Source organism: Pieris rapae, chromosome 8 (assembly GCF_905147795.1).
Source record: "Pieris rapae chromosome 8, ilPieRapa1.1, whole genome shotgun sequence".
Lineage (NCBI taxonomy): Eukaryota > Metazoa > Arthropoda > Insecta > Lepidoptera > Pieridae > Pieris > Pieris rapae.
Window position 1 is genome coordinate 852,742 of NC_059516.1, and position 26,019 is coordinate 878,760.

Below are 26,019 nucleotides of genomic sequence, written 5' to 3' on the forward strand. Positions count from 1 at the left end.
GATGTACTATTGATAAGTTTTACTTATTTCCATTTCGTTGTAATTAAGTAATGAGGGCCCCTGTTGACCTTATCGTTTTCGAGCGATGTCTTTCACGTATTCACTGAGAGAAAATTAGATATGATGAGTGCAAGAAGTGCAGAAGTATATAAGATATAAAATTACTAAGACAAAAATAATGGAATTAAACAATTGAAACATATGGACAACAGTCAACAGTGAATGGAACAGTGGTAAAGGGCACATAAATCACTACTAAACTTAGGGATGCGGCGTGGACAGTAGAAATTTAATGGAAGAGAGAAGAAGCGGATAGAGATGGTAAGTGAATTCCATGGCCTTACTGCAGACCTTAAACGATTCGCCAAGAAAATAAAAAAAACGTTTTGAACGTGAGAAGGAGTAAGACATGGAGAACGTGAGAATCACACTGCTGATGAATTGGTAATCAGCAGATTAGCGATTTAAAAGAATAGCGGAAAGATTCTTGCCAGTTCTTCTTGCCCGCTTACGCCCTTGACTTGCGTACTGGAAGTAAATGTAAATTTACAGTTAATTTAATCATATACACCTATACAATGATGTATAGGTGTATATATAAAGTGTTTACCTATATAAAGATATAATGAACCTGATGAACGTCTGGATCTTCTCACGCACTTAATGGGTTAACGTTTGTTTTAAGTTTTTTGTTTTTTTTTTGTTAATTGTTTTTCATTTTTTGTACTCTACCCTCTATTAGTGTTTCTTTATCATTGTCTCTCATTAGGGTTGCCTGGAAGAAATCGGTTGTAAGCGATAAGGCCGCCCTTTGCCTTATAACTTTTGTACTGTTTTTTTAACTGTTTTTTTTACTTATGTTATGTGTGTTTTTGTATAAGGCGATAAAGGATAAATAAATATAAATAAATAAATAAATAATGAGTTTGAGCCGCTTACGTAACGCAGGTGTGATGTGTTGCATGTTGCATGATAGGTCTGTAGTATTGTATTTACGATAATTAACATAAAACAGCTCTCTTACTGCAATTATCATCTCGTCAAGTGTACTTAAAGTTTATCAATTACGTTGTAAATATATTTATTGTAAGAACTGTTTGCAATGTGAGTCCTTGCATTGAAATTTTATAACTATAGGTACTAGCAGATTTGACAGACGTTCCCGTCACGGCACATACAACAAAAAAAAATATGGTTGACTAGTCGGTCTACGGACAATAGTTTAACATGACAACGTTAAAACGAAACATTAATGAGATGCATGCATGCTTTTTCGATTTATACTTTAATCATTTTAATGAATTATCACTATTTTGTATGGATACAAAAACAAAGACGGAGTGAGTCCTCGTACGCACCGGAGATTATTTTACTTTTTAACTGCTCAACATTCGTAAGGACCCTTTAAACTCTTGCTTATTTTTATAATCATTGTTTCTATGTATTATTTCTATTACAATACCGAGTGCGTGCCGCCTTTAAGAAATATATATGGCGTCTGAATATATGTTTATTTTTTATATTATTTTCCTAAGTAGTAATTAATAGTTGTTGGCCAAATTATGTGGTCTCTAGTACATACAGGGATTACAATTTTACAGCTTAGGCCAGATAACGTATTCCTACTCCGATTCCATAGATCAATTATATATTAAATTAATTTATTTGCAGGACAACCGAGGCTGTAAAGATATATATTTATATATAATAATTACATCCATCTTATATAAGTAGATAACTCGGAACAATTAATGTTATTTATCATTAACACTTGAGTATGAATCAAACACCAATGGAAAAGTACATATTTCCGTACGAAATAGAAAACTTCAAAGATGGCAGGCGTAAGTTTTTATTTGTATTCATTTTGATTCAAAAAAACTTAATAGTATCGTATTTAGCAAATATCTGGAGCGGCCTGGCGGGGAAAAAATTATATACCAGGAACAACGGTTCGGTGGCCGTCGATACACAACTATGTACTAAATATATAAAACAAAGTCGTGTTAGTTACACCAATTATTACTCAAGATCGGCTGCATCGATGTTAGTTATCTATTTTTTGGTCTATTCTTGAAGTTTTTTCTCAATTTGAAATTGGCTCTTCTCGAAAGAGCAAAGTTTTTTAGGCTATAAACAAACGATTAATGCTAATTAGTCTTTTAAAATTTCTTGCCACTTTAAGACGTTTCCTCAAAGCAGAAATTAAACCCACAATAAACTTATAATCATATTTTCAGCCTGGGACTCGGTAAGAGTAGGGCCAAAGCGCTATGTGGTCTCCAGTACATTCAGGGACCTGGCATCAACATTCTACAACTTCGAGCTTCGTTCAGATGACATATTTTTACTGGGATTTCCTCGATCTGGTAAATTTGTGATTTAACCCTAATTTATAAACTTTGTTTCTATCGAACAGGATGCTCTTATGATGTTAGATGATGGACCATGGACACACTCAATGCACATTCCCGTAATTCCCGTATATAAACGTCTTCTAATGCCCATTCCATTTTTTTTATAGAACAGGGGGCAAACGGTCAGGAGGCTCACCTGATGTTAAGTGATACCGCTGCCCATGGACATTCTCAATGCCAGAGGGCTCGCGAGTGCGTTGCCGTCTTTTTAAGAATTGGTACGCTCTTTTCTTGAAGGACCCTAAGTCGAATTGGTTCATACTTTATTGTTACTGTGGAATATTTAAGATACTGTAAGACAGATAGTGAGTGGAGAGCACTAGACCTCGATGCCGATGTCCTACTCACTGCACTGATCAAACCCAGGCCCGGAATTGGAATTATCGGCACATACGTAAAAAAAGAGTGTGCGTACTTATGTACACGCGTTAGAAGTTATACTTCTTTGGCGTATGGAAAAAAATAACAAAAATGCAGTAGTGATTAACGATAAATATTAAAATCAATCAAAAAGATTTTATTTAAATAAATAAATTATTAGTAAATATTATCACCGTCGTATATGAAATAGATTTAAAAACACCTAAATAATATTTATTTATTCACACTGTTTAATTGTACTGTTACGAAACACGTGTTCTAAATATAAAAATACTAGAATATAAAACTTGAACATAGTTATCGATTTCCAAGCCAACTCGAACTTTACGATGTCGAATTTAGTTAATTTTTTAAAATTTTCTTCAAAAAAAATTGGAATAGTTATCTATGCAAGGCTAAAACAAAGTTTTTTTTGTGCTGTGAACTGCGAAAAAAAGGTTCTTCTCTACAGGAACCGCACTGTTGGACATATAAATCTATCTAATAAGAAATGTTGAATTTTTCAAGGAACCACAAGGTGTCAGGAGTCAATCTGGCTTTTAAACAACAACTTGGACTATGAAAAGTCTAAATCAATTGTTATAGATGAACGATGCCCGCTCTTGGAGTACGTACTTTTAGCATTACATTTTTTATGAAGGCAAAGGGCAGGAGACACCTGATGTTAACTGATACCACCGCCCATGGGACTGTTCAAGTATAACGTAAGCAGATTTACTGCTATTTAACCCCCCCCCCCCCCCCTTCTCCGTGTCAGCATAAGTGAAAAAAACCTCAAAAATAATAGTACAGAAAGGTATAATTTTTTGTTGAAATCCTCAAAAATGCATTTAGTTTTCAACATTAAAAAAAATAAAATACGTTTATTTTGGAACATAAGATCATCTAGGTATCACTTATTCCACGTCAATCAATTCGAACTTGTTGGCATCCCTACTCATCGGCAAAGACAGAGGGTGTAGGCCGAGAGAAAAAGCCGGCGTAAAAAACTCTCGGTTAATTAATTGACGTAATTACCAAATAAGAAACTCAAAGACCCCCAAGATCCCAATAGTTCTTACGTCATGCTTGAACGGCCCCCATGGACACTCAAATTGCCAGAAGCGTTACGAATCAGCTTTCAGTCTTTCAAGAATTGGTACTTTCTTGATCCTAGGAATTACATAGTATCGTCATCATTGTTCATGTATCGTCCTCTCTGTCCTTATTCATTTAACATTTTATTTTCTGTCCTTACCGCACCCATTTATTAAACACCACTTTTCTTACCATCCTGTGAAGAGACCGTTCTACATGCTCCCGTGCTGGAAGGAAGACTTGCCGACGCGCGTGTTATTTTTGCGCTCCTGTTTACGCTTTTATTTTATAGTCTTCTCCTACGGAGACAAGTGAAGAGACTTCAAGTCTGCTTTTCTATCTTCTCCGCTACATAATGATTGTTACATCAACACGCTAATGTTTTTTAATTGCACAAAGAATTTAATTTAATAGCAACTTATATTCCTTTCCTGTCTGAAAGTCCACGAGCAACTGCTATTGGAATTAAAAAACTTGCACCTTGGCTGATTTAGCTGGTCGTGTCCACATGTTTTAGGGACGACACTGGTGTTTTATATTTTTGTATGTATGTTAATTTTGACATTTGTTCTAATTTTGTGGTCCTAATAAAAAAAAAACCTTGAACGGTTGTAGTGCCATTGAATATTTATGTGCTATTGACACTTTACAGCTTAGACATGCAGTTTTCTACTCCTTTGTCCTTGGAATATAGTGAGTTTCAAAATAAAGGAACGAAACATTCATTGAAAAAGACTGTATCACCTCTGAAATCGCTACCAAAAGCACCTTCACCGAGATTCATAAAATCTCACTTACCGCTGTCACTTTTGCCGCCGAACCTTCTCGATACCACCAAGGTACCACCATCGTTAGTTTTATTGATAAGAAAAAGAATTGAATTTTGAATTTGAAAGGCAGAGATTCGCCGCCCATGGACAGCCACAATGGATAGCAAACGCAAAGGCGTCTAGCCGTTTCAGAAATAGTAAGAATAGTCATCATAGTCCTTTGAGGGGCTCGTATTGATTTAGTGTTTACCTGCAGGCTGAGTAGGATGGGGCTTAGGGCGGCAAATTTGTTAACCGATTCTTTTGCTACCTCAACTGACTTTGCTACCTTGCACTTTGTAAGAGTGAAAAGAGTGAAATTGTATTGTCACACTTATACACACATGTCAGTCCTACTACTGGTGGGAGGCTGCGAACTGGTTGGCTTGTGTATGACTTTCATTAAATGGAATTGAATTCATATTTGCAATATGAATTCAATTGTAAAGTTATACAGTCTCTTGTTAATATTTTAGACACGACATTGCTGTTTGAATTGTTCTTTTAAAATCTAAATTGAAATCTGTCTTTCAGGTCGTATACATAGCACGAGATCCCCGAGATGTAACGGTATCCTACTATTACCTTATGAAACGCATGCTTCCTTATGACATTGGCTTTGAGAAGTTTTGGGGTGCGTTCCGAGATGACAAAAGTAAGTGTTTTTTTACAACGGTTTTATTTAGCTCACCCCGTTTGTTTTATTCTTGGGTCAAATTTAGTAATTTAAATTTCACCCTCTTCCTGTCAACCGATTAATCTGAAATTTTGTATACACTTTGGATTTTGGTGACAATACAAACGATTCTTCTAACGCACATTAAGTCGATATAATTTGTAGACAATTGACGTGCCCCACGGTTTTATTTTAGTCTAGTCTATGCATATGTTTATAATTCCCACGACGGTATCTATTTTATTATTTTTTGGTTTTTAGTAGGTACATTTATTTGAAACATTGCAATGTATGTTTAACATAAAACCGTTTATCTTAAAAAGTTTTTTTACCTATTTTTATTTATAGAATAGGGGCAAACGGGCAGGAGGCTCACCTGATGTTAAGTAATACCGCCGCCCATGGACACTCTCGATGCTAGAGGGCTCGCCAGTGCATTGCCGGCCTTTTAAGAATTTGTACGCTCTTTTCTTGAACGACCCTAAGGCGAATTGGTACTACTAATAATACATACTTCAGTGGGCAGCTGGTTCCACAAGGTGGTGATGCGAGCAAAAACTATCTTGAAAAAGTTGTATATTGAATTGAAGACAGTGTTAAACATTAATGACGGGTTTCGTTTGATTATTATTGCTTAATGTAACGATGGGCTGGTGATAACCAATCAGAAACAAGTTAAACGTGCCATTGTAGAGTTTTATCTTATTAATTCTGGTTCACCAATCTGTGGCTACGACCAGTACAGTACATATTTAAACGAAAGGAAGGTTCTAAGAAAATTATTCCGACCGCTAATGATATGTATACAATTTCTCCTCGCCTGAAGGCCTGGGACCTTTGGGCCAGTCAATGGTCTATGGTCTAGGTCAAATGGTACTGGTCGAACATGCCCCTTATGTCGGAAGAAAAACTCAGTTACAAAAAGAAGCATAACATACTTCTTTTTGTAACTGAGTTCAATGGAAAGGGATATCAATTTGACGGCTATTGTTAAACGTTATATTACAGTAAATTGAAATTGTTATTTACCTTTATAAGTGTAGAATAAATTAATTACATGAATGTACATATTTAGTCGTTTACATAACATTCTACTCCGAAGTAAACGTCACTAAGGTAAACAAATAACTTTTTCTTGATATAGTCTTTCTAACACCGATATTTGAACACATCAAAGAGGCCTGGGAACAAAGAGATCATCCTAATATGTTTTTCCTCACCTACGAAGGTATGTCAAAAGTAAGTATATTTTTTTTATAATTCGCAGCGAGTTATGTTCAAAGCCCAACCAAAAATACAATCTTTTAAATATAAAAAGTATGTATATACATGATACTATAATAATTATACAGATACTTTCAGTTCCAAATGCTAATGGGTAGCGCCATTTTTTATAGAAAATAAATAAATCGCGCCATTTTAACTAAAGTCTTTTCAAAATAGCATGTACAAAATTTGATAGTAGACGATAGAGTACTTTACTAATTACTAATTAATTTATTATCAGGACGTGGCTTCAACTCTTCGACAAATGTCTGAGTTTTTCGGTAAGAAATACTCGGAGGAAGAAATCCGTGGTCTGTGTGAGCATCTCAGTTTTGACAAATTCAAGACAAATAAGTCGGTCAACGGCGAACAAACTGTATTGAAAACTGTTGACATTATTAATGATAGTGACTGCGCTTTTATAAGGAGAGGTAATTTTAAACAGACAGATAGACATTTAACACTAACGAAAAATACATAAATACCCCCCCCCCCCCCCTCCCCCAATTCCGCCGTTTTTCTGTAACCAATAGTAAAACATTTCTGTACTACCCAGTGACTCTTAGTAACTTACACTTATATACTATTAACATTAAACTTAAATCATATTAACAATAACGTGGAATCCAATCCCCACCTTGCATCGTAGTAGTTACAGATGAGAACTTTAGATGGAAATTCTGTCGCATAACGTCTTGTGCAGTTAACGCAGATTTTTATTTATTTATATTATCAATATCAAGTAACAGTGTGAATATAGATATACAAATAACGGAGTGATCATAATCGTAGTAATAATTAATTTAAAAAGAAGTTTCATTTCTGACATGACCTTTTTTTAGCCTACATTTCCTCGCGAGAACACAAAAATTGGCATCCATATAGAATAAAATAATTCTTGGAAATAAATTTACGTGTATGATGGAATCAAGTTTAAGTATTAAATAAAAATGCTTTCAATGCCTTGCAAAAAAATCGTAGTTTCCGTTCATAATTATTTAATGAAAATACAACTAAACAACTGTCTGTAATATTAATAAAATTAACGCCTGCTGTATTGTCTTTTAAATATTTTCAGGCAAAGTTGGAGGTTGGGAAGACTATTTCAATAGTGAACAATTAAAAGAAAGCGCTGAACGCTGGATGTCTGAAAATCTCGTTGGCACTGACTTGCCCTTTTCAATTTAATATTAATTATAATACATCTTATACACACGAATAAATTGTATCGTCATTTATTTGTAGTTACTTCTCAATTATTGCCTTGTTCGGACTAAAACCTGCAGCTGAGTTTCATCATCGGACGTCAAGGCGAGATACATAATACCATCCGTATCACCTTATAAAAAAAAGGAACTTGCTTGTATATATACATTGCTTGTATATTGTGTTGGATCGGTATACCTCGGTATACTATAACTACTATAATAAAATTAATGACATTTGCATACCGATTTATATATGGCGGATTGTGCGGATTTTTATAATAATTGTATCTAATTGTACCACTACCTTAAATAAACGATTTCATTTCAAAATAAAAGATAAGAATATCCGTCACTAAACGACTTTGTTATGTAAATTTATTTTATCTGCATTATTGGTGCACTATCTGCATTCGTCACAACAAATAATTATGCAGCAAAAAAACATTTGCAAGTTTTAGTTCGCTAAATATTACTATAAATATTGATACGGATCATATTTTGTATTCTCCCTTTTTTGGTATTAGTCCAAACAACTCCTCTGAACACTGTCCATAGCGAATTTGCGCTAGAAAATGCCCAGAAACCCCTAGAGATGGTGATCTCTACGCAACGTTAAAGAATTAAGCCGCTCGGGTTTATGTTAAATGCAGCTATGATGGTCAGTTTCGCCTACTTGCATATATTGTTGTCAAGATTTTAATAAAACATTTATCTTTGAAGAAGATATATTCGGGACGCAGAAGTGCCGTGTTTTAATTATAATTTTGTTATTAAGAGGAACTGAAATTAAAACAAAAGATAAATAATGTGTTTATTTATTACAAAAGCCGTTATTTAAGCTGCACCGAAGCGTAAATGTAATACTTAGAATAAGTTTGAGGGAATAAATAAAATAGATATGTAAATGATTAGGATTTAAGTGCGTCCTTGCGTAGCCCTGATGTATTCAACGTTGATAGGATTGGAGCCTTTTCCATCCATTTGCGGCAGATCCCATGATGGGAATCTGAGGTCCGTATCTGTGAGATTCTCCAGCAGCCACCTGTCAGCTTGCTGCATCATTTCATCATCAAAGTATTCCCTCCAACCACCAACTTTTCCTGGAAAATTACATTTACTGTCTGATTTGTTGTATGCTTGTTCATCACATCTCTTGGCCTGGTGGCATCAGCGTGCTACTCTCATCCCTGAGGTCGTAGGTTCAATTTTATGACTTTCTTTCTATTTGCGCATTTAACATTTGCTTGGAAAACATCGAGAGGAAACCGGCTTGCCCAGACCGGAAAAGTCTACGGCGTGTGTCAGGCACAGGAGACTAATCACCTACTTGCCTATTAAATTTACAAATAATAATGAAACCGATACAGAAATCTCAGGCCAAGACCGAAAAGATCTTTTTCTATAAGATTATAAAAACATACCTTTGCGTATAAAAGGTGCTTCACCCTTATTAAGAAAATCAATTTTTCCCAGGAGCATCTCATTAACAGCTGAGTTATCTTTAAAATTATTAAAACTGAGGTGTTCACATAGATTTCCAACTTGTTCTGCTGTCGGTGATTTTCCCAAGAACTTTGAGATCCGACGAACTACTGAAGGTAAATCCTAAAACGTGATTAAATTAATTAAATTTAAATTCATAAAGTTTTAGTAATTATGAAAATGCCTTACCTTCGACAACTCTTCATAAAAAACAAATAATAGATTTGGATGATTGCGTAATCTCCACGCTTCTTTGACGTGCTCCAAAATTGGTGAAAAATGATCTAAAATTTAATTAAATACTTCAATTTTTCAAATACATAAAGTGTCATATTTAAAAACGAAATGTAAATGTAAAAACGCAACAATCTTACAATATTTAAGACATAAGTCCATTAAATTTACAAATAATAAGCAATTGTGTTTATTACTTTTAATTTAATATTTTGAGTTAAACGTTAACCAAAATCAATACCAACTTTTTTTTAAATACCCAGCGCAAAAAGGGGAATCTTAGAAGTTTAACGAGTCTTTCACCTAAACCGACCGATTAAGGGCGTGATTATTATTATTTAATTATAGAACTTACGTTATGAAGATGGTTACTTGGTACAATTTTTAAATCAATTCACTGTATAGAAGTTTGAAAGTCACCTACTTTTGTTTGATGCGGCAGAAATGTCGCGGTTACGTAAGAAATACAATTTTATATTTTTTTATTTATATATTATATTTTTAAAGCCGTTAACTCACTTCATTTGTCTAGATATTCTTTTGTCTTTTTAAAGAGTTAATATTATAAGAAAATACATTACATAAATTACTTACGTAAACCCCTTATTAGATAGTTCCAATACGTTTTAAAATCCTTGGGTGCGCCTTGTATACGATACAATCGACTCAAATGGTAATGCGATACTGCGGCGTCTCTGGGATCTCTGGCTACGTAGACTACCTTTGCTGTATCCAGTAGGGTAGGTGGTAGCAGAGACAATGGAAGATGGCTCTTGATGAACCGCGGCGAGGGTATTTTAGCCACCTTCTCCGCACTTGGCAACACTGCCGTATCAACGATTCTAAGACGTTGAGGATCTATTTTATTTTCATCTCTCATAATCTGCTCGTAGACTGGATGTACCAGAATGGAAAATCTGTGGATGTTTGTGTGCTTTAAATTACAAACGTAAACATGTTACATATCAAAAACGAATTTACAAATGTTAACGTTTTTGTGTTGATTTGTTTGAATCTTAAAATAATTTTTCGTGTGTGCTTCTGAATTTTTTTTAATTTTCTGCACCTAGTATCTAGGAAGATCGTTGGTAACCGGCACCAGGAGTGGTGATAGACGGACAGATACAATAACCAGGCGTTGAGACAGTTTGTGCAGCAAAAACACACATTTTTTTTAAGAAAAGGCAAACGAGTTCTTTGCGAGTACTGTGTGATGCTTAATGTTTATTACAGACCGAATATTATTTTTGGAATCTTGACAAATAAAAGCTGTGTTTATCATAAATTTTACTTACTCTAAATACGGGAACCTAGCGGCGATCGGTGTAGTTTTTGCTGTTTCAAAATCGAAATCATTCTTTACTAACCAAACGAGTTCTTGAGTCCATGTGGTGCCTGTAATATAATGTTTATATGTATCTTTAAAATTGGCTTTGAATTTGCATCAAATTCGCGCACTTAGAAAGTTGTTCACCTACATAAAAAATTGGTTAATTAAGAATTTCTAGATATAAATATACTTTCTCTCCGAATTTGCATAATTTTAATACAAATCTGTGTGCTTAATAGATCTAGTCTACAGCGTTTACTTCTATCACATTTCGAAAAATAAACTCAGGATTCGTTTTGAACACAAAATTACTTAAAGAAATATACGAATGAGGTCTGTAAAATATCGACTCCAATTAAATCGTATTTTAGACAAAAATAATCGATAAAAATGTAAAATTGCATGAGAATGGTAAACTTACTTATTTTAGTATTATGGTTATCACACCTCAATTATCTAAAGAAAGATCGGTGTTTGCAGTGGGACATTGAAATGATTATAATACATTTATTAATAAGACAACGAGTATTGTGATATGTTATATATAAATTTGTATACCTGATCTTGGGTATGTAACCACAAATATATCATCGGGCCGTATCGGAATATTATAAATATCAGATGCTTGAGCTTTGTACTTCTGAGGGAGAAAATAGCCCTTTGGACCTACTCGAACAAAGCCAGACAGCTCGCCTGAAACAACATGTTATGTAAAATGTATGAGCGACCCGTTTCGCATGGATATTTTTATATATTTTTAGAAATATAGCTTGTTACTGAATTAATTGTGTAAGTTTTTTAATTCAAATAAAAACAAGTATTTTTTTATATATTAATGTATAGATGAAGTAACTGTATTTCTTAAATCATCAAAATTAATTTGGCTTCGTAACGTGTTACCTGAAAAGTTTAAATTAAAAAGTTTCATATATTTTTTTTTACTTTAGAATAAATTATGTTAAAAATTCAAATATGTATTGCATTCTATATCTTTCAAGAACAAGACGATAAGTGTGTAATTAATATCAATAAAATTTCAAAAATATTAAACTTTAAACTAAATATTACACAAATTAAAACTATATAAAAATATTTTAATAATATATACACATCTAAATACCTGTATAATGTTGCATAAGTTCATTCGCGAGATTTTTCTCGACATCTTCGATTTCAAACGGAATATCCATTCTCACGAGAATCACAACACTTTCTGCCTGGCACTTTCGCAAAACAAGCAATTTTTTGATAAGCCGTTGACCTTCTTCGAGTTCACGTGAGTCAATGTCCTTACAATTGCAAATCCAAATTTGCGATTCCTTTCCTTCCTCCAATATAATATTATTAACACATAAAACTTCTGATAAACTAAGATTACAAAAATATTTTTATATTGTTATCGATGCTTAAGTGATAGTATATCAATGCAAAATTTTGTAATCACCCTTCTATTCCACTCGAAAGCTTTATATATATGTGTTATAGTGATAATCATAATATTTTTAATATTTCCTCAATAATATTTAAATAAAATAAATCAGTGGCGCTACAACCTCTTTAGGTCTTGGCCTCAGATTTCTGAATATGTTTCATGATCATTTTTAAAATCTAATAGGTAAGTAGGTGATCAGCCTCCAGTGCCTGACTCACGTCGTCGACTTTTTGGGTCTAAGACATGTCGGTTTCCTCACGATGTTTTCCTTCACCGTTCGAGCAAATGTTAAAAGCGCACATGGAAAGAAAGTCCAATGGTGCGCAGCCCGGGATCGAACGTACGACCTCAGTTATGAGAGTCGCACGCTGAAGCCACTAGGCCAACACTGCTAATAATATTTATTCTATGAAATAAAGTTTATCCAAAATTCTAAAATAAAATACCATGCCCCTTTTAAGTTATGAAATAAAAAAGCTTTTGTAATCGATAAAACAATTTTAATTAATAATTAGGCGTCTTCAGATTCCGACGAAGTGGCTATTTGCGAAACCAAAGATTCCCTAGTAGAGTAATCTGAAAACGTCTCCATGTCTTGAACACCAATAATATTAGTCAGCAACTCCGTCAAAGTTATCTCCTAGAAACAAAACAGACAAATAAAAGAAGGTAAATAAAGACTTCCAGCTTCTTGATCTGATAGAGAAACATCTTCTCTCCTTTAACATCTCTATCAAAGTAGAAGATTCATATCATCATCATCAAGATATTTTTAAATTAATACCAATACTATTTCGGACAATATTTTAACTAACGCAATACTAAACATATACTTATCTGCTCAAATTAATAAAGCTAGTGTAGTGAATATAAGTGCAAATGCGGCATTATAAAATATACTAAGACTGAGAAAATTAAGACACAATTAATTATTGTATAGGATTCATTGTAATTCTTGTAAAGTCGCATTCTTTTTTCTGAACTTTATTCTAGGTAAAATAATATTGGCATTTATTATTAATTTAACTGGTTCTAATACATATAAACAACTCTCAACGTATGTTATATATATACATCTCTAATTTAGCAATGATCACAATTTCTAGCTAAAGCGCTCATAATAGTATTATCTAGGAATCACTATAGCTCTACGCCTAATTTGTGTATAAGAAAACTGGTATATACAAATCACAATTACCTCGGGAATAAATTCGAAATCCGGTTCAGGCATTGCGGCTCGGTCCTCAAATGACTGACCATAAAGTATAGATAACAAGTACCAGGACAACTCTCGAGAAAAATGTTCACCTACCAAACATACAATTCAATTATGTCATTGAACTTGGCTGAATGTCACATTTGTTTCAGCTTTTGGTATAACTTAGTGTAAATAAAAAGTGCGTGCGTACAAAGAACACATGTTAGAAGTAAGACTTCTTTGTAAATCAATTACAATTACTTAGGTAAAAGCACCAATAGATGATGATGTACTAGTATAATATCACATCATCACATCATCAAATCACACCGTGTATTTGTATATCTGTATTCACACTGTTCATACACCTAATGATAATACCTAGGTAACACTGAAAATGTTTAGAATTTGAAAAATGGCTTAATGTAGAAAGTTGCCAATACTTTTATTGTTTTTCGAAGTAATCTCCGTTCCTTTCTACACATCATCGCATTCGATGGAACCACTGAGAAAAGCAGTGGGCCCATTCTTCCTTAGAGGTCTCTTCATTGACATTTTCGTACGCTTTCACGGTATCTTCAGGGCTCATTAAGCGATTACCTCGAATTTTCAATAACAATTGTTGCCTGAGTGGAAGAGCGAGGGGTGTGAATGTTATGACGAAGAAAAATTTCTATTTTCTTTCGATAAACTCACTTTCGAGACGAGAAACTCTCTCGTTCTAAATAGGCCTTAATAAGAGTTTTAGATTTGCCGCCAATTAACATAAACAAATGACAAATGAATGCAATATACTACATTAGGTTAACAAAAAGTTTTAAAATTATGATTAAAAAAAAGTTTTCATTAGCAATGTTTCTAACTGGCCAGTTCTAAATATTTTCAGTGTTAGCCTACAGGAGGCTCATCTGTTGTTAAGTGATTACGCCGCCGTCAATGGCTGATTAGTATGCTTTTTTCTTGCTTCAGAAATGTAACCAATCACATACTCAGCCGTCAGGTATGTAGATGTCAGGATAAATATGTCAAAAATGTATAAAGGTTACCGTTTTGACTCAGCAGATCCACAAAATCGTCACGGCTAATCACAAATTCGTCATTCTGATTCGGTGTTGCGAAATGTCTAAAGGCATTTCTGATTTTCTTGATACTGTCCGGGAAGGCTGGCCTATGGTTTATATACAATTTGAAGAACTCCTCAAAATCAATCTCGGTTGACGGGACGCGTTGGAACACTTTGAACTTCGCTTCAACTATCAAATTTTCTACCTATAATAAAAAACATTTACAACTATTTACATTGCGAAGAAAGTAAGTAATTATTAATGAAAAATTTAGTATGAATTAAATGGTCTATGATGAATGCGTTTGGCCTTGCAATTATCATACATATGGGCAGCTAACATCTCTTTGAAACCCCGTATTAAAGTTATTCTTGTCAATATGTAAAAATTTAATTTATTATTCTTTATTACTCAAGATGTCATATGGAACATGGTGTAATGGTTGCAGCTCCTTACATTGTGTAAAAAAAACTTGGCGATTAAAAAGAGTGGCGGAGACTTTATTGCCAGTTCTTCTCTTCCGTTCTACGCCCTTGATTTGAGAACTGGCAGTAAATGTAAAATTAGGTTTATTTAATGTATATTTCTTTTTTTTTTGACGTTAATAAGTGTACATTATGTTACCTATATGAATAAATGATTTTTGACTTTGACAATGTAAAACAGCATAAACAATACCTCGTACTCCGAGGGAAAGTATCCCAAAGCCCTCATCATATCCGGAAGCGAATCAATCGGAATATAATCCTTCACCCTACGGATTTCTGGTGAGAAAGTGCCCTGACAAAGGATCTGGATATAGTAGAACAGATCTCGAATCTCGTGAAAGAGCCATCCAGGTCTACCGTCTTCCACTAAGCAGTAATATGGATCCAGGTCTCCACCACCTTGTTTAGTCGTTGTTTCTACAGCTCTTAGATGTTCAACATAGAAAAACATTACTTTTAATAGAAAAAGAGTTTTATGTTTTATGTAAACAAAACTATTTACTGTTAGCAACAGTAAATTATATAAAAACAATTTTCTCGGTGGCTCGGTGACACCCAAATTTTATTGACTCTTATTTCGAAGTATTCATGTTCAGTTGGTAAATAAAATACTCAGCTTAAATAAGTAAGCATTATTGAGTGACCTCAAGAATAACGTAAGCGCCAAGTGTACCAAATACACTAAGGGCTTTAAGCAAAAACATATATATATTCTACCCTTAAAAGTATAAAAATATACCTATAATTTGCCGCCCACTGATACACACAAGAATCCTTTCTGCCAATATTAAATAGTGTACCGGAATCTTCCCGAAAACACATTCCAATAATCTTAAATTAAAGAATTCCTATTTCTATTAACATTCTAAGTATGCTCCATAATTATAAGTGCTTGTCTATGAAAGATCTATCTTTATTATAGTTTATAGTATAGTTAATTTAAATCGAAATTTCCTTTAATTTCAAATATCGAAGGCACAGAATCAATTAGAAATTTTGACATTTGACATCACCCAGCTCTACTATCGACTGCAGCTGTGAAAAAAAATTGCCGCGCTATTTGATCGCAAGCCAAAATTATAAAGGACATGAACGAAGTCTGTTTTCTTAAATAAAACGCTCACCATTACTTTATAAAATCATTGTTTTGTTTTTAACCGGCTGGCTTATCTGATGTAAAGTGATACCGCCCCCCATGGACACACACACACATGGACACACCATTGGAGGCAAATACTTTACTGGGTTGGTTCTATAGAACGGCGCGGCAAAAACCCTTCAAAAGTTCAGTTTTCAAACTTTTTATAGAACAGGGGGCAAACGGGCAGGAGGCTCATCTGATGTTAAGTGATACCGCCGCCCATGGACACTCTCAATGCCAGAGGGCTCGCGAGTGCGTTGCCGGCCTTAAACTACAAAACTACGCCCATCGAGGTGATACGGGTGGAATTTCGTATTCCTCAACGTTCGATGATGAAACTCATTCATGTTTAACGTTCAGACCTGTAAAGGATGTCCCAAAAGTCCAGCATGCTTCCAAGGATTGCCATCCAATGGAAACGTTTGTAGACCGATAACGTTTTTGGTGGCAAAAAGTAAATATTTCTCATCGCGGTCGCCTTCTTCACTCTTTCTTGTAATTAGTTCTATTCTACACACCGGATGTTCAAATCGTGGTCCAAGTATGGTCGATAACGTCATAGTTGTGTCATTATTAATTATTTTGTACTTGTGCTGAAATAATTTGGTAATTTATAATATTATTTTAAGAAACCAAACTAACTAAAAGAAGCTAGGACAAACGTTTCAGTAATCAAATTTACGCTTACGTAATTATAATATTGGAAACTTATTATAATTGCAACAAATATGTATAAATCGTGTTGTTTCTAATTTTCTTAGTAACCGTTTCCGTGGTTTATATGAAATAAAATAAAAAATAAAATAAATTTAAAAAAAATATGATTCCTGGATAAGTATTTATTGTTTATGGTACTGTCATTTTACAAAGTGGAACATTAAAATACATTTGCCTACCTCATTATTCGCTACCAGTATCATGGGAATATCAGTTCTACAGTGTTCGGGATCTATCTCCGAAGGTGTTGGCCATGGGATGCCAGCCAAAGGAATTGCCATTTGGTCAATTCTGGAATTCATTTATTATATTATTAATTATAAAGCACACACACGCTTATTTCTGTATTAACACTTTTATACTATTTATTTTTAATTTCTATATATTTATTTTATTCCTTATTTCGTGATATTTGAAATACGAAATATGTACATTGGTTTAGCCATCGCTTTCTAATGAGACCCGATACTTAAAATGTTTTATAAGCCATGTATATACCCAAAATTTATATAAATAGAACAATAATCTAAAAATTAAAAAGTGTTATAAAATATACCTAATATAATAAATTTAAACTTGCTATATCAGACTATGCCACATCTAGGAGAAAATCAAATTCGAACAATGTTTTGCTAGTAAGTACCTATCCAAGCTAAGTATCTCTAAGTATTCATCTGAACTATTTCCGATGTCGTATTCCACCATCATTCTATCAGCACCAAGGGATAACAATTTGTATTCGCCATTTGCATTTTTTTGGGGTAAAAAGAAGACAGATGTGATATCTTTGTAATGAGCTCTATGCTTTCCTATGAATTGCCATTGGAAATTATTGCAGTCGTACTTATAGACGCAAACAGTTCTACCTGCGTCCTGCAATATGAAAAGATTATACTTACTATATATAATACAACCAACGAAACTGTGGGTTGTTGAATATGCGTGATTTGTATGTAATCTTATTGACGCTTTTACTAACTTAATAAGCCGTTCAATCAACATCCTAGTCGCTTTATTAAACAGCGGCGTTTAACTAGCGGCCTGATAGAGACTTTTAGGAAGTTAATTTTTCAGAGAATTAACTCTCATAAGTTATTTATAACCTACTTGGTTTTTTATAGAAAACGTATAAGTTCTTAATACATTTAATTATACGTATTAAGTATAGAAAATAACTCACTGAAAATGCGAGGGTAATAGAGTCGCAGCTGTAGTTGATTTCCTTGATGGAGTGTTCGGTGTCCTTGAACGGAATTGGTGTAAGGAGGTCTATAGTAATTGGGTCCAAAAATAATAACTCGCCCGTGTCAAGTCCACATGCCAAGTGTAGACCTTAAATATTAAAGTTACGGTACGAATATCATGATGCTATTAAAAATGCTTTTAATTATATTAAGTAGAATACTTCTTTATCTATTTTACATAGCAGGAATGGAAAGAGTAAATAAGCCAATTTTTTTTATATAGAACAGGGGGCAAACGGATAGGAGGCTCACCTGATGTTAAGTGATACCGCCGCCCATGGACACTCTTAATGCCAGAGGGAAGGTACGCTCTCTTCTTGAAGGACCCTAAGTCGATTTGTTGGTAATTCAAATTATTTATAAATATACAGGTTAAATGTCCTAATTGGTTCAAACTTTATAAGCATACAGACGTATTACTGTATGGTTAAAAAGATTCCCGGAGATTTCCTATTATAGATATTAACAGACTTAGCAAAATGTATTTAAATAATATATGTTAAACTAAAGTTAGATTATACATCTTTTCCTTCTCTAGCTCTTACTATATGTAAAATATATACGATGTTAACCTGAGGGCGAATACTTCAGACACGTAACTGACAGTTCCGGATAGTTGATTTCAAAATCACCCTTGATAGAGTCGTCATTTGGAGGAATTATTACTTTGAACTTCTCTCGAAGATCAAGACGAACGAACAGTTTGTGCTGAAGATAATTATGGAGCTCGATCAAGCCCTCTGTGTAGCCCACACAAAGTAATGACCTTTATGAAAATGTTTATTAAGTCACATATTCTCACATAATAAAATCTCAAAATGTTTACTTTTCCGTATACCGTGTAAATAATAATATCGAAACAATAATATGACTTACTTTTCAGGATGCACTGACAAGGTCAAAGCGTGCATTATCCTGTTATCAAGAATTGTATGCAGAGTCTCCGTTGTGAAATTGACGAACGATACTCCTTCATTATATGTACCTGAATAAAATAAATTCATATAATATAATCTTCGAATTTTCTTTTCGTATTTACAGGCGACAACAGAGCAGTAGCCTCATCTGATGTTAACTGGTACCGTCAATGATTGATCAAACTCTTAGCAGGCTCGCAAGCGTCCTTTTAGAATCGGTACGCTGTTTTCTTCAACTTAAGTCGATATCGCTCGAACCATGGACAACAACAAATTTGTTAGCTTCATCAGATCATTTTAGCTTTCTAGTGACAGAAAAGAGTTTAAATTTTGAATAGTAAAATCAAATCGATTCCGAGAGTTGTCAAAAGATTAAGCCAAATTGTCCCACAGAACATAGCTTTTGTGGAAATTTTTGAAGTGAAACTTCTTTCGGCGCATGAGAGTAAAATTTTAACGGAACGTCACAAAGATGTGCAGCGTTTTTGTCGAAAAAAAGTGAGAGACCGATAAAGAGAGAGCGAGACAGGGACGTATACAAATGTGTAAACAGTGTGAATATAGATATACAAATACATAGAGTGACATATTATACTAGTGCATGATTATCTATTGGGGCTTTTACCTAAGGAATAATTAATTTACAAAGAAGTTTCACTCCTGACATGTCTATTTTGTACGCACACACTTTTTTTAAGAATTCAAAAAGAAATCTAAACTGACATAGAATGAAATCGCGAACCAAAAAAGGCTTATTCTCAGTTGTTGCATCAGAAGGTATTGCTTTTTTCATAAGCTTCTGGCGGTACACCTTAGTTTCTGGGTCCACACCCGGATTCACGTCGTCATAGCAAGGGCACTTCTTATTACCTAATCCAGAAATATATTATAGTTATATTTCATTCATTTAAAATTATAACATTTTTTTTTTAACTGCTTCACTATTGCAAAGTTTACGTACATTTTGTATACTATCGTATGTATATCTATATACATCTATTTATTGCGATAAAAGTAACCGTTTACAAATTGTTGCATTTATATCTCACAAAGGCTTAATAATATAAATCGGTGTAGTAACAAATTTATTTATTCATTAAATATCACTATATACAGTACTAAACCAATAAGAAAATGTCGCAAATATAAAATATTAAGTATATAACTAGTGACCCGCCCCAGCTTCGCACGCACGAGAGCAATGCTGAGGAAAAGCAGGTTTTTATTATGTATTGTTATTTACGTCTCTGGAAAGCTCCGATAATATACGCGACATATACCATTACGGACTTTTCTGTAGACCTTTTCAATGTGTACAATACTTAGTACATTATTTTGATAAAACTCGTAGGGTTCAGCCTGCGTTTGCAACGTAAGCGGAAAAAATGTAATTATTTACGACATTAGAAACCTCAAAAATAACAGTACTTCTCCAATATTTAATTAAAGTTATTATACATACAAACCTTCCTCTTTAATCACTCTATCAAAAACCGCATCAAAATCCGTGGCGTAGTTTCGTAGATTTAAGCATACAAAGGGACATAGGGACAGAGAAAGCGACTTTGTTTTATACTATGTAGTGATACGTATAATATCGCTACTGTGAATTCAATCTAATTCATAAACATACTATAAAGATGTCGCTATTGCCAGGGACAGCATTCAGTATGCGCATTGTCTTTGTTAACAGGGAACATGTGCAACAGACTGGTTCAAGCCCTTGGTATCGAAAACAACCTTGGCCTGCGCCGTCTATCTCTATATAATAACTAATTCCAATATGTACTTAGAATAGGGCATAGTCTATAAGAAAAACATACATTTATTACAAAATATACGTACATTTAGGGTCTAAGATTTTAAAACTTCGCCGAAACATATCAAAACTGATGCCTCTGACTGAGTCCACTTGAAAGCCGTGGATCCAGTACAGCAACTTTAACTGCTCATCATAGAAGTGCAACTCGCCTATATCATTGCCCGTTACTATGATCCTGATAAAACATAATAAAATGTCAGAGTTAAGGATTTTTAACTACTAAAAATCTTAAATCAAGATTTCATTATCCACCGACTGGAGAGGAAGATTGATTTCTCTTGATAAATCCATCATCACCACGAAAGCTTAATGCTAGTCTTAATCGAATTTACATTGGCATTCCTGTTTGTTCTCATATTAGCGGAATCATCAACATAATTTTACAAGAAAAGAGTGGATTCGATTTAGTTTCCGAAACCGAGGCCCTACTCATATTTAACTGTTACCTAACTGGGAAGATCGGAGCTAACTTATTCCTATCTTCTCGAACTCATAACATTTAATGTTCCTGTCAGATCTCTACGCTCACATAGAACCCTTAACCTTTCGACTCCCAGAATCAACATTGGTTTCTGCGAGCCTCTTCATAGGATGTGTTCTTTGGCTTATACCAGTAATATCGACTCTCACTAATTCAAGAATAAGTTAAAAAAACTATTAATGTCCTAAGCCTTGTATCTTTTCTTCTTCTTTATAGCTACTATTTTGTTTATCGTTCTCCTGATTTATAAATTTTATGCTGTCATCTTTTATTTTGTTTTGCTTTGTATCTTGTTTTTTATCAGTGAAACTTTTTGTGGTTATGTTTTACTTTTATTTTTTTACTGTATAAAGATGTATCTGTGTAGTTTCCTTAATAAATAAATAACCTCAATAAAAACAAATTAAAACAGTTAAATGAAATTTATACCCATCCACGCTCTGAATAACATTGATCTTTATTTGTTCAATTTTCAAAATCTTTATAAATCTTAGTTCTTCGTAATTCATGTTTACACTGTCCTGGTTCCCAACAGTCGCACTATATAACACTACAGCTCCCCGACTCGTTCCTGCGACAACCTGGGCCTTTGCAAACGTAAAACAAGTGAGCCTTCCAACTTCTGGGGTTGCTTTTCTGGTCGGCATACGAATCATCAACTCGTAATCGTCTGTCTCTTTCACAATTCCTCTTTCCGTTATAAATATTTTCTAAAATGATATATGAGAAAGATGATTGATTCTTTTAGAACTAAAAAACATCATTATGTAAGGTAATAGAAGAATAGTTACTTTACGAGATTTCTTATTTTTATTAGCGTGGCCGATTTCCTAAATCGTTGTAAATACGCCCCGTGAGTGTTGCCAGACGTAGACACTCTCTTTTACTGTTACATTGCATTCAACCATAACATAGCAATTAACATTTCGTTATTTCGCTTGTCTCTATTGTTGTACGCGAGTGGTTAATATAGAGTAAAACTAAAATCCTCTATTCATTCAATCATCCGGATATTAAGGTTATTACTCAGTTAAAACATATACAAATAAAAAGCGCAATTTCAGAAAATGCTCTGTTTTCAGATAAAATATATCATCGATATATAATAAATTTACACACACTCTTAAATGGATAAATGTTTCCAAAAACAAATGACGTTTAATTGTTAATTTTTGTTATTCCGATGTTTAACATACAAGCTCTCTTTCAGAAAGATTATATTAATCACATGTTTTATCTTTTTATGTGCTTTATCGTTTTACAGAGTTAAAATTAAAATAAAAAACAATGTATTGAAACAAACCTTGGCTGTCCCAATCCAAATATCCTGTTTAGTTAGTAGAAGAAATTGCAAACTATCATTTGGATTAAAACTCATGTCAAGAACACCATCACGCGGAATATCCACTTCCAGTGTCGCTGAAAGAATTGTGGTATCAATGTATCTCTAAAAAAACATAAGGTTACACTACACATACATCTTTAAATATACATATTTATTTCTTACCACTTCGTTTCATTTATATAAATACATATAAAATAACACATAAAGATTACAACGGATGCCTTATCACTAAGCCTAAGCTAAGCGAGCTCTTCCAGGCAACCGTAATAGGAAAAAAACAAAATATATACATATATATATATATGAATAGATGATAAGATGGGTAAAGTGCAAGAAGTGCATAACCAAATCTTACAAAAACCTACCTTAATCTAAAATAATTTAAAAAAATAATAAAAACAAACTACAATTTAAAAAGCTAATATTTTTGTTAAAGAGAATTTAAAGCTTTTGCCCATCCTGCTTGTAGAACAATGTAGTTAGAAATTATACAAACATATATGTCGCATCTTAATTAGCCGTTCAATTAACCGCCTAGCCTTTTAACTAAACGGCGCCGTTTAACTAACGGCCTCAAAGATATTGAGCCGTTGCGTTTGTTACAACATTTAATAAAGTGACTGGCAGTGAGTTATTATTTGGCAGAAATTAAAAATATGACACATAAGACATAAAACTATTTTTTCAAATTAAATTGCTTGAGTCAAATTCACTTTATCGTAGTGACTACACTCTCCCATTGTTCCTTTTGTTTTTCATGAAACGTTGGAAAAACCCATCAAAGTTGTGGTTTGTCGACGCCATATTTTTTGAAAATATTCGTTTCGAGTTTGAGTGACAGAAAGTGAAATGAAATTTAAATTAACAGTCAACATGATATGCAAGTAATGAAATGTAATCAATCATTTGATAGCTGTTTGATCAGATTTCAGGCGGCTAAACGGCTATCCTGTTAGTTGAATTACTAATTAAACTAGTTGGCTGCGACATATACATCGTATTTGAGGTAACTTTTGTACATATCGGCATATCGATCATATTAGGAAGTGATTTACTTTTTTTGTAAATTCTTTGTTTTGTAAGCTGTCAAAAGGCCACCTGTTAAACAGATTCTGTTAGATTCTTATTAGGTTTATCTACAATTTTATTCCTCTGTAGTTAAAGTAAATTTTTTACCATGAGGAACATCGTATCCAAAGGACCATATCCACCAGTGTAGAACAGCTATGTCAGTATATGCCAAGGTCATAAGATATTTAGCATCAGCACTGAGAGAGATCTTTGCTAATTTGCTGCTGCCGTGTGGTGAAAACAACGTCTTTTGCGGAAATAAATCAGTGGTGTCCCAAATTATGATAATGTTTTCAGGTCCCGAGTCACCAGTGACTAACCATTTACCCAGAGCATCTGTCGCTAAGAACAGTACTACATGTCTCTGAAAGAAATCATTGCAAGATATTTGCACTGCCATATTTATCAAGATTATTATTATTATTATCATTTATTATATACGAAAAAGACGCCAACCGTTTAAGACTCCCTTGTCAAATGTGGATATCTTAACGTATAAAACTAGTCGCGCCGCCATGTTGGATAATTCAACGATTCAGATTAATTCAGAAAGAGTTATCATCTGAATATGAATTGAATGTTTCTCATAGGAGAAAATACTCATCTCATACCCGTATCACCTAGACAACTGCGCGTTTTCAATTCGATTCTTATAATTCTTAAAAGGCCGGCAACGCACTCGCGATCACTCTGGCATTGATGGACCCTCCATGAGCGGCGGTATCACTTAACATCAGGTGAGCCTCCTGCCCGTTTGCCCTGTTCTCTAAAAAAAATTTAACTAAAAAAAACTAGTTTTAAACCAATAATATTAATCGACTTACATGTCCTTGCAAAATTCGCATTTGATCACTCTCCCAGTCATACAGCACACCGCAGTTACCAGCTGCATAAAAGATTTCGGACTTGTCGCGGTCCTTTAGATTGATCACACCTGCTCTAGGGTTGTAGCCGTAAATCCAACGTATGTTCTGTATAAAAAAATATAATTGTTAGTCAATATTAAATATAACAGCTGCTCTGCAGTCAGCTGTTGATGTCAGAGCGTCGTGGTCGTCCCTTGATTTCCTTAAACATCTGGTACGGACAATCTGTTTTCTGTGTCCAGATTCCAGTCCAGAGAAATAGATTGTCCATCGGTTATATTATTAAAGTAGAGAGAGAGTCGTTTTGAGGACGATGAGTCTTTCACTTGATCGGTACATCTTGTTTGGTGACGGCAAACGGCCACGTGATTCCCCATTAACTTCTCTGTTACCGTTTATTCGTGGTCGGCATATGATAGTAAGGCGCAAGGCCAGCTTCACATGACCTTAACTCAAATTGTCAAACATTGTAGCTAACTGCATCGGAACTCAGTAGTATAAAAGATTTTGTATGTAATTTCGACGTAATTCATTTGACTTTGGGATCGTGCAGTACCTACATGAACGAAGTCGTGGAAATTACAGAGTACCTAGTCAGTCTTTTTATATTATGGTTTAACAACTGAATGAGAACTTCTGTAATTAAATCTCTATCAATAAGTTGGTACGTTTAATATAATACATAATTAGTTTATGGGTATATTCAAGCATCGTAAATACTAACGAAAGATGCCGGCTTATAATTGTATTCCGCAAATTCGGCATGCTTCCTTATCTGTGATAGAGAGAGACTGTACAATTTTCGTAAATCCCCTTCGCTTAATCCAGCTCTGATGTTTGGGAGAGAGTGGAACTTTTCCAATGATTTTGATTGCATGTTCAATTTAACAGCTTTATTAACCTTTGATTAGATTCTTGTATGCTATCGAAGATAATAACAATACCAAAGACGTTTAATGTCAACAGTATCTTTATATCAATGTCAAATGACTAAAGTTCCGTAAAAGTTCTTAATAAAACTAAAAAGTGCATTGCGAACACTGATAACATCTATTTAAAAATGAAAAAAAAATATAATAAATGTATCAAAAAGATTAGTCGACTGTCGACATCACTGGAGACCGAAGAGCTGGCGCCTGGTAGCTACCTCGGACATAGAATAAGTCTAGCCAGTCAGTATCTTCGGAACCTTGCCTAAAGGGACTCCTTTTAATAATATATTCTAGTTATTAAATTTTAAGGTTAGTTATTATATTAAGAAAGATTATTTTTATGTAATCGGCAAACGGGCAGGAGACTCATCTGATGTTAAGTGATACCGCCGCGTTGGACACTCACATTCCCAGGACATCA

At 34.0% G+C, this 26,019-nt stretch overlaps 3 protein-coding genes across 3 annotated transcripts; 1 reads left to right on the forward strand and 2 right to left on the reverse strand.

The window, feature by feature from the left end:
* The first annotated feature begins 1,719 nt into the window (after positions 1 to 1,719).
* LOC111000229 (sulfotransferase 1E1) lies at positions 1,720 to 7,864 on the forward strand. Its single transcript, XM_022269606.2, has 8 exons — positions 1,720 to 1,844; positions 2,241 to 2,369; positions 3,306 to 3,405; positions 4,528 to 4,714; positions 5,219 to 5,339; positions 6,505 to 6,599; positions 6,868 to 7,057; positions 7,705 to 7,864. The coding sequence occupies exons 1-8, from the start codon at positions 1,778 to 1,780 to the stop codon at positions 7,812 to 7,814; spliced, it is 999 nt and encodes a 332-aa protein (XP_022125298.2). The 5' UTR covers positions 1,720 to 1,777; the 3' UTR covers positions 7,815 to 7,864.
* Positions 7,865 to 8,633: 769 nt separating this feature from the next.
* On the reverse strand, positions 8,634 to 12,214 carry LOC111000205 (sulfotransferase 1C4). The gene is made up of 7 exons (XM_022269574.2): positions 12,001 to 12,214; positions 11,439 to 11,573; positions 10,846 to 10,945; positions 10,145 to 10,467; positions 9,506 to 9,600; positions 9,256 to 9,439; positions 8,634 to 8,934 (listed from the first exon to the last, which is right to left on the reverse strand). Exons 1-7 carry the CDS (start codon positions 12,068 to 12,070, stop codon positions 8,750 to 8,752), a joined length of 1,092 nt encoding a protein of 363 aa, XP_022125266.2. The 5' UTR covers positions 12,071 to 12,214; the 3' UTR covers positions 8,634 to 8,749.
* A 609-nt stretch (positions 12,215 to 12,823) lies between these two features.
* On the reverse strand, positions 12,824 to 25,578 carry LOC111000223 (cilia- and flagella-associated protein 251-like). Its single transcript, XM_022269599.2, has 18 exons — positions 25,391 to 25,578; positions 24,625 to 24,771; positions 23,906 to 24,164; positions 22,688 to 22,803; positions 21,814 to 22,094; positions 20,927 to 21,078; positions 19,805 to 19,951; positions 19,041 to 19,149; positions 18,737 to 18,930; positions 18,101 to 18,252; positions 17,564 to 17,793; positions 17,100 to 17,211; positions 16,566 to 16,796; positions 15,802 to 15,893; positions 15,253 to 15,487; positions 14,557 to 14,779; positions 13,511 to 13,620; positions 12,824 to 12,952 (listed from the first exon to the last, which is right to left on the reverse strand). The coding sequence occupies exons 1-18, from the start codon at positions 25,541 to 25,543 to the stop codon at positions 12,824 to 12,826; spliced, it is 3,072 nt and encodes a 1,023-aa protein (XP_022125291.2). The 5' UTR covers positions 25,544 to 25,578.
* Positions 25,579 to 26,019: the final 441 nt, after the last annotated feature.

Excerpts from the sequence above, each read along its gene's own strand:
- LOC111000229 (XM_022269606.2), top strand. The coding sequence starts at position 1,778 with ATGAATCAAACACCAATGGAAAAGTACATATTTCCGTACGAAATAGAA. Across the intron at positions 2,370-3,305 it reads ACTGGGATTTCCTCGATCTG|GAACCACAAGGTGTCAGGAG; the intron begins GTAAATTTGTGA and ends GAATTTTTCAAG. Across the intron at positions 3,406-4,527 it reads GAACGATGCCCGCTCTTGGA|CTTAGACATGCAGTTTTCTA; the intron begins GTACGTACTTTT and ends GACACTTTACAG.
- LOC111000205 (XM_022269574.2), bottom strand. The coding sequence starts at position 12,070 with ATGGATATTCCGTTTGAAATCGAAGATGTCGAGAAAAATCTCGCGAAT. Across the intron at positions 11,574-12,000 it reads ACTTATGCAACATTATACAG|GCGAGCTGTCTGGCTTTGTT; the intron begins GTATTTAGATGT and ends ATGTTGTTTCAG. Across the intron at positions 8,935-9,255 it reads AGCACCTTTTATACGCAAAG|GAAAAGTTGGTGGTTGGAGG; the intron begins GTATGTTTTTAT and ends GTAATTTTCCAG.
- LOC111000223 (XM_022269599.2), bottom strand. The coding sequence starts at position 25,543 with ATGCAATCAAAATCATTGGAAAAGTTCCACTCTCTCCCAAACATCAGA. Across the intron at positions 24,165-24,624 it reads TGCGAATTTTGCAAGGACAT|AGACATGTAGTACTGTTCTT; the intron begins GTAAGTCGATTA and ends GATTTCTTTCAG. Across the intron at positions 12,953-13,510 it reads ATTTCGAATTTATTCCCGAG|GAGATAACTTTGACGGAGTT; the intron begins GTAATTGTGATT and ends TTTTGTTTCTAG.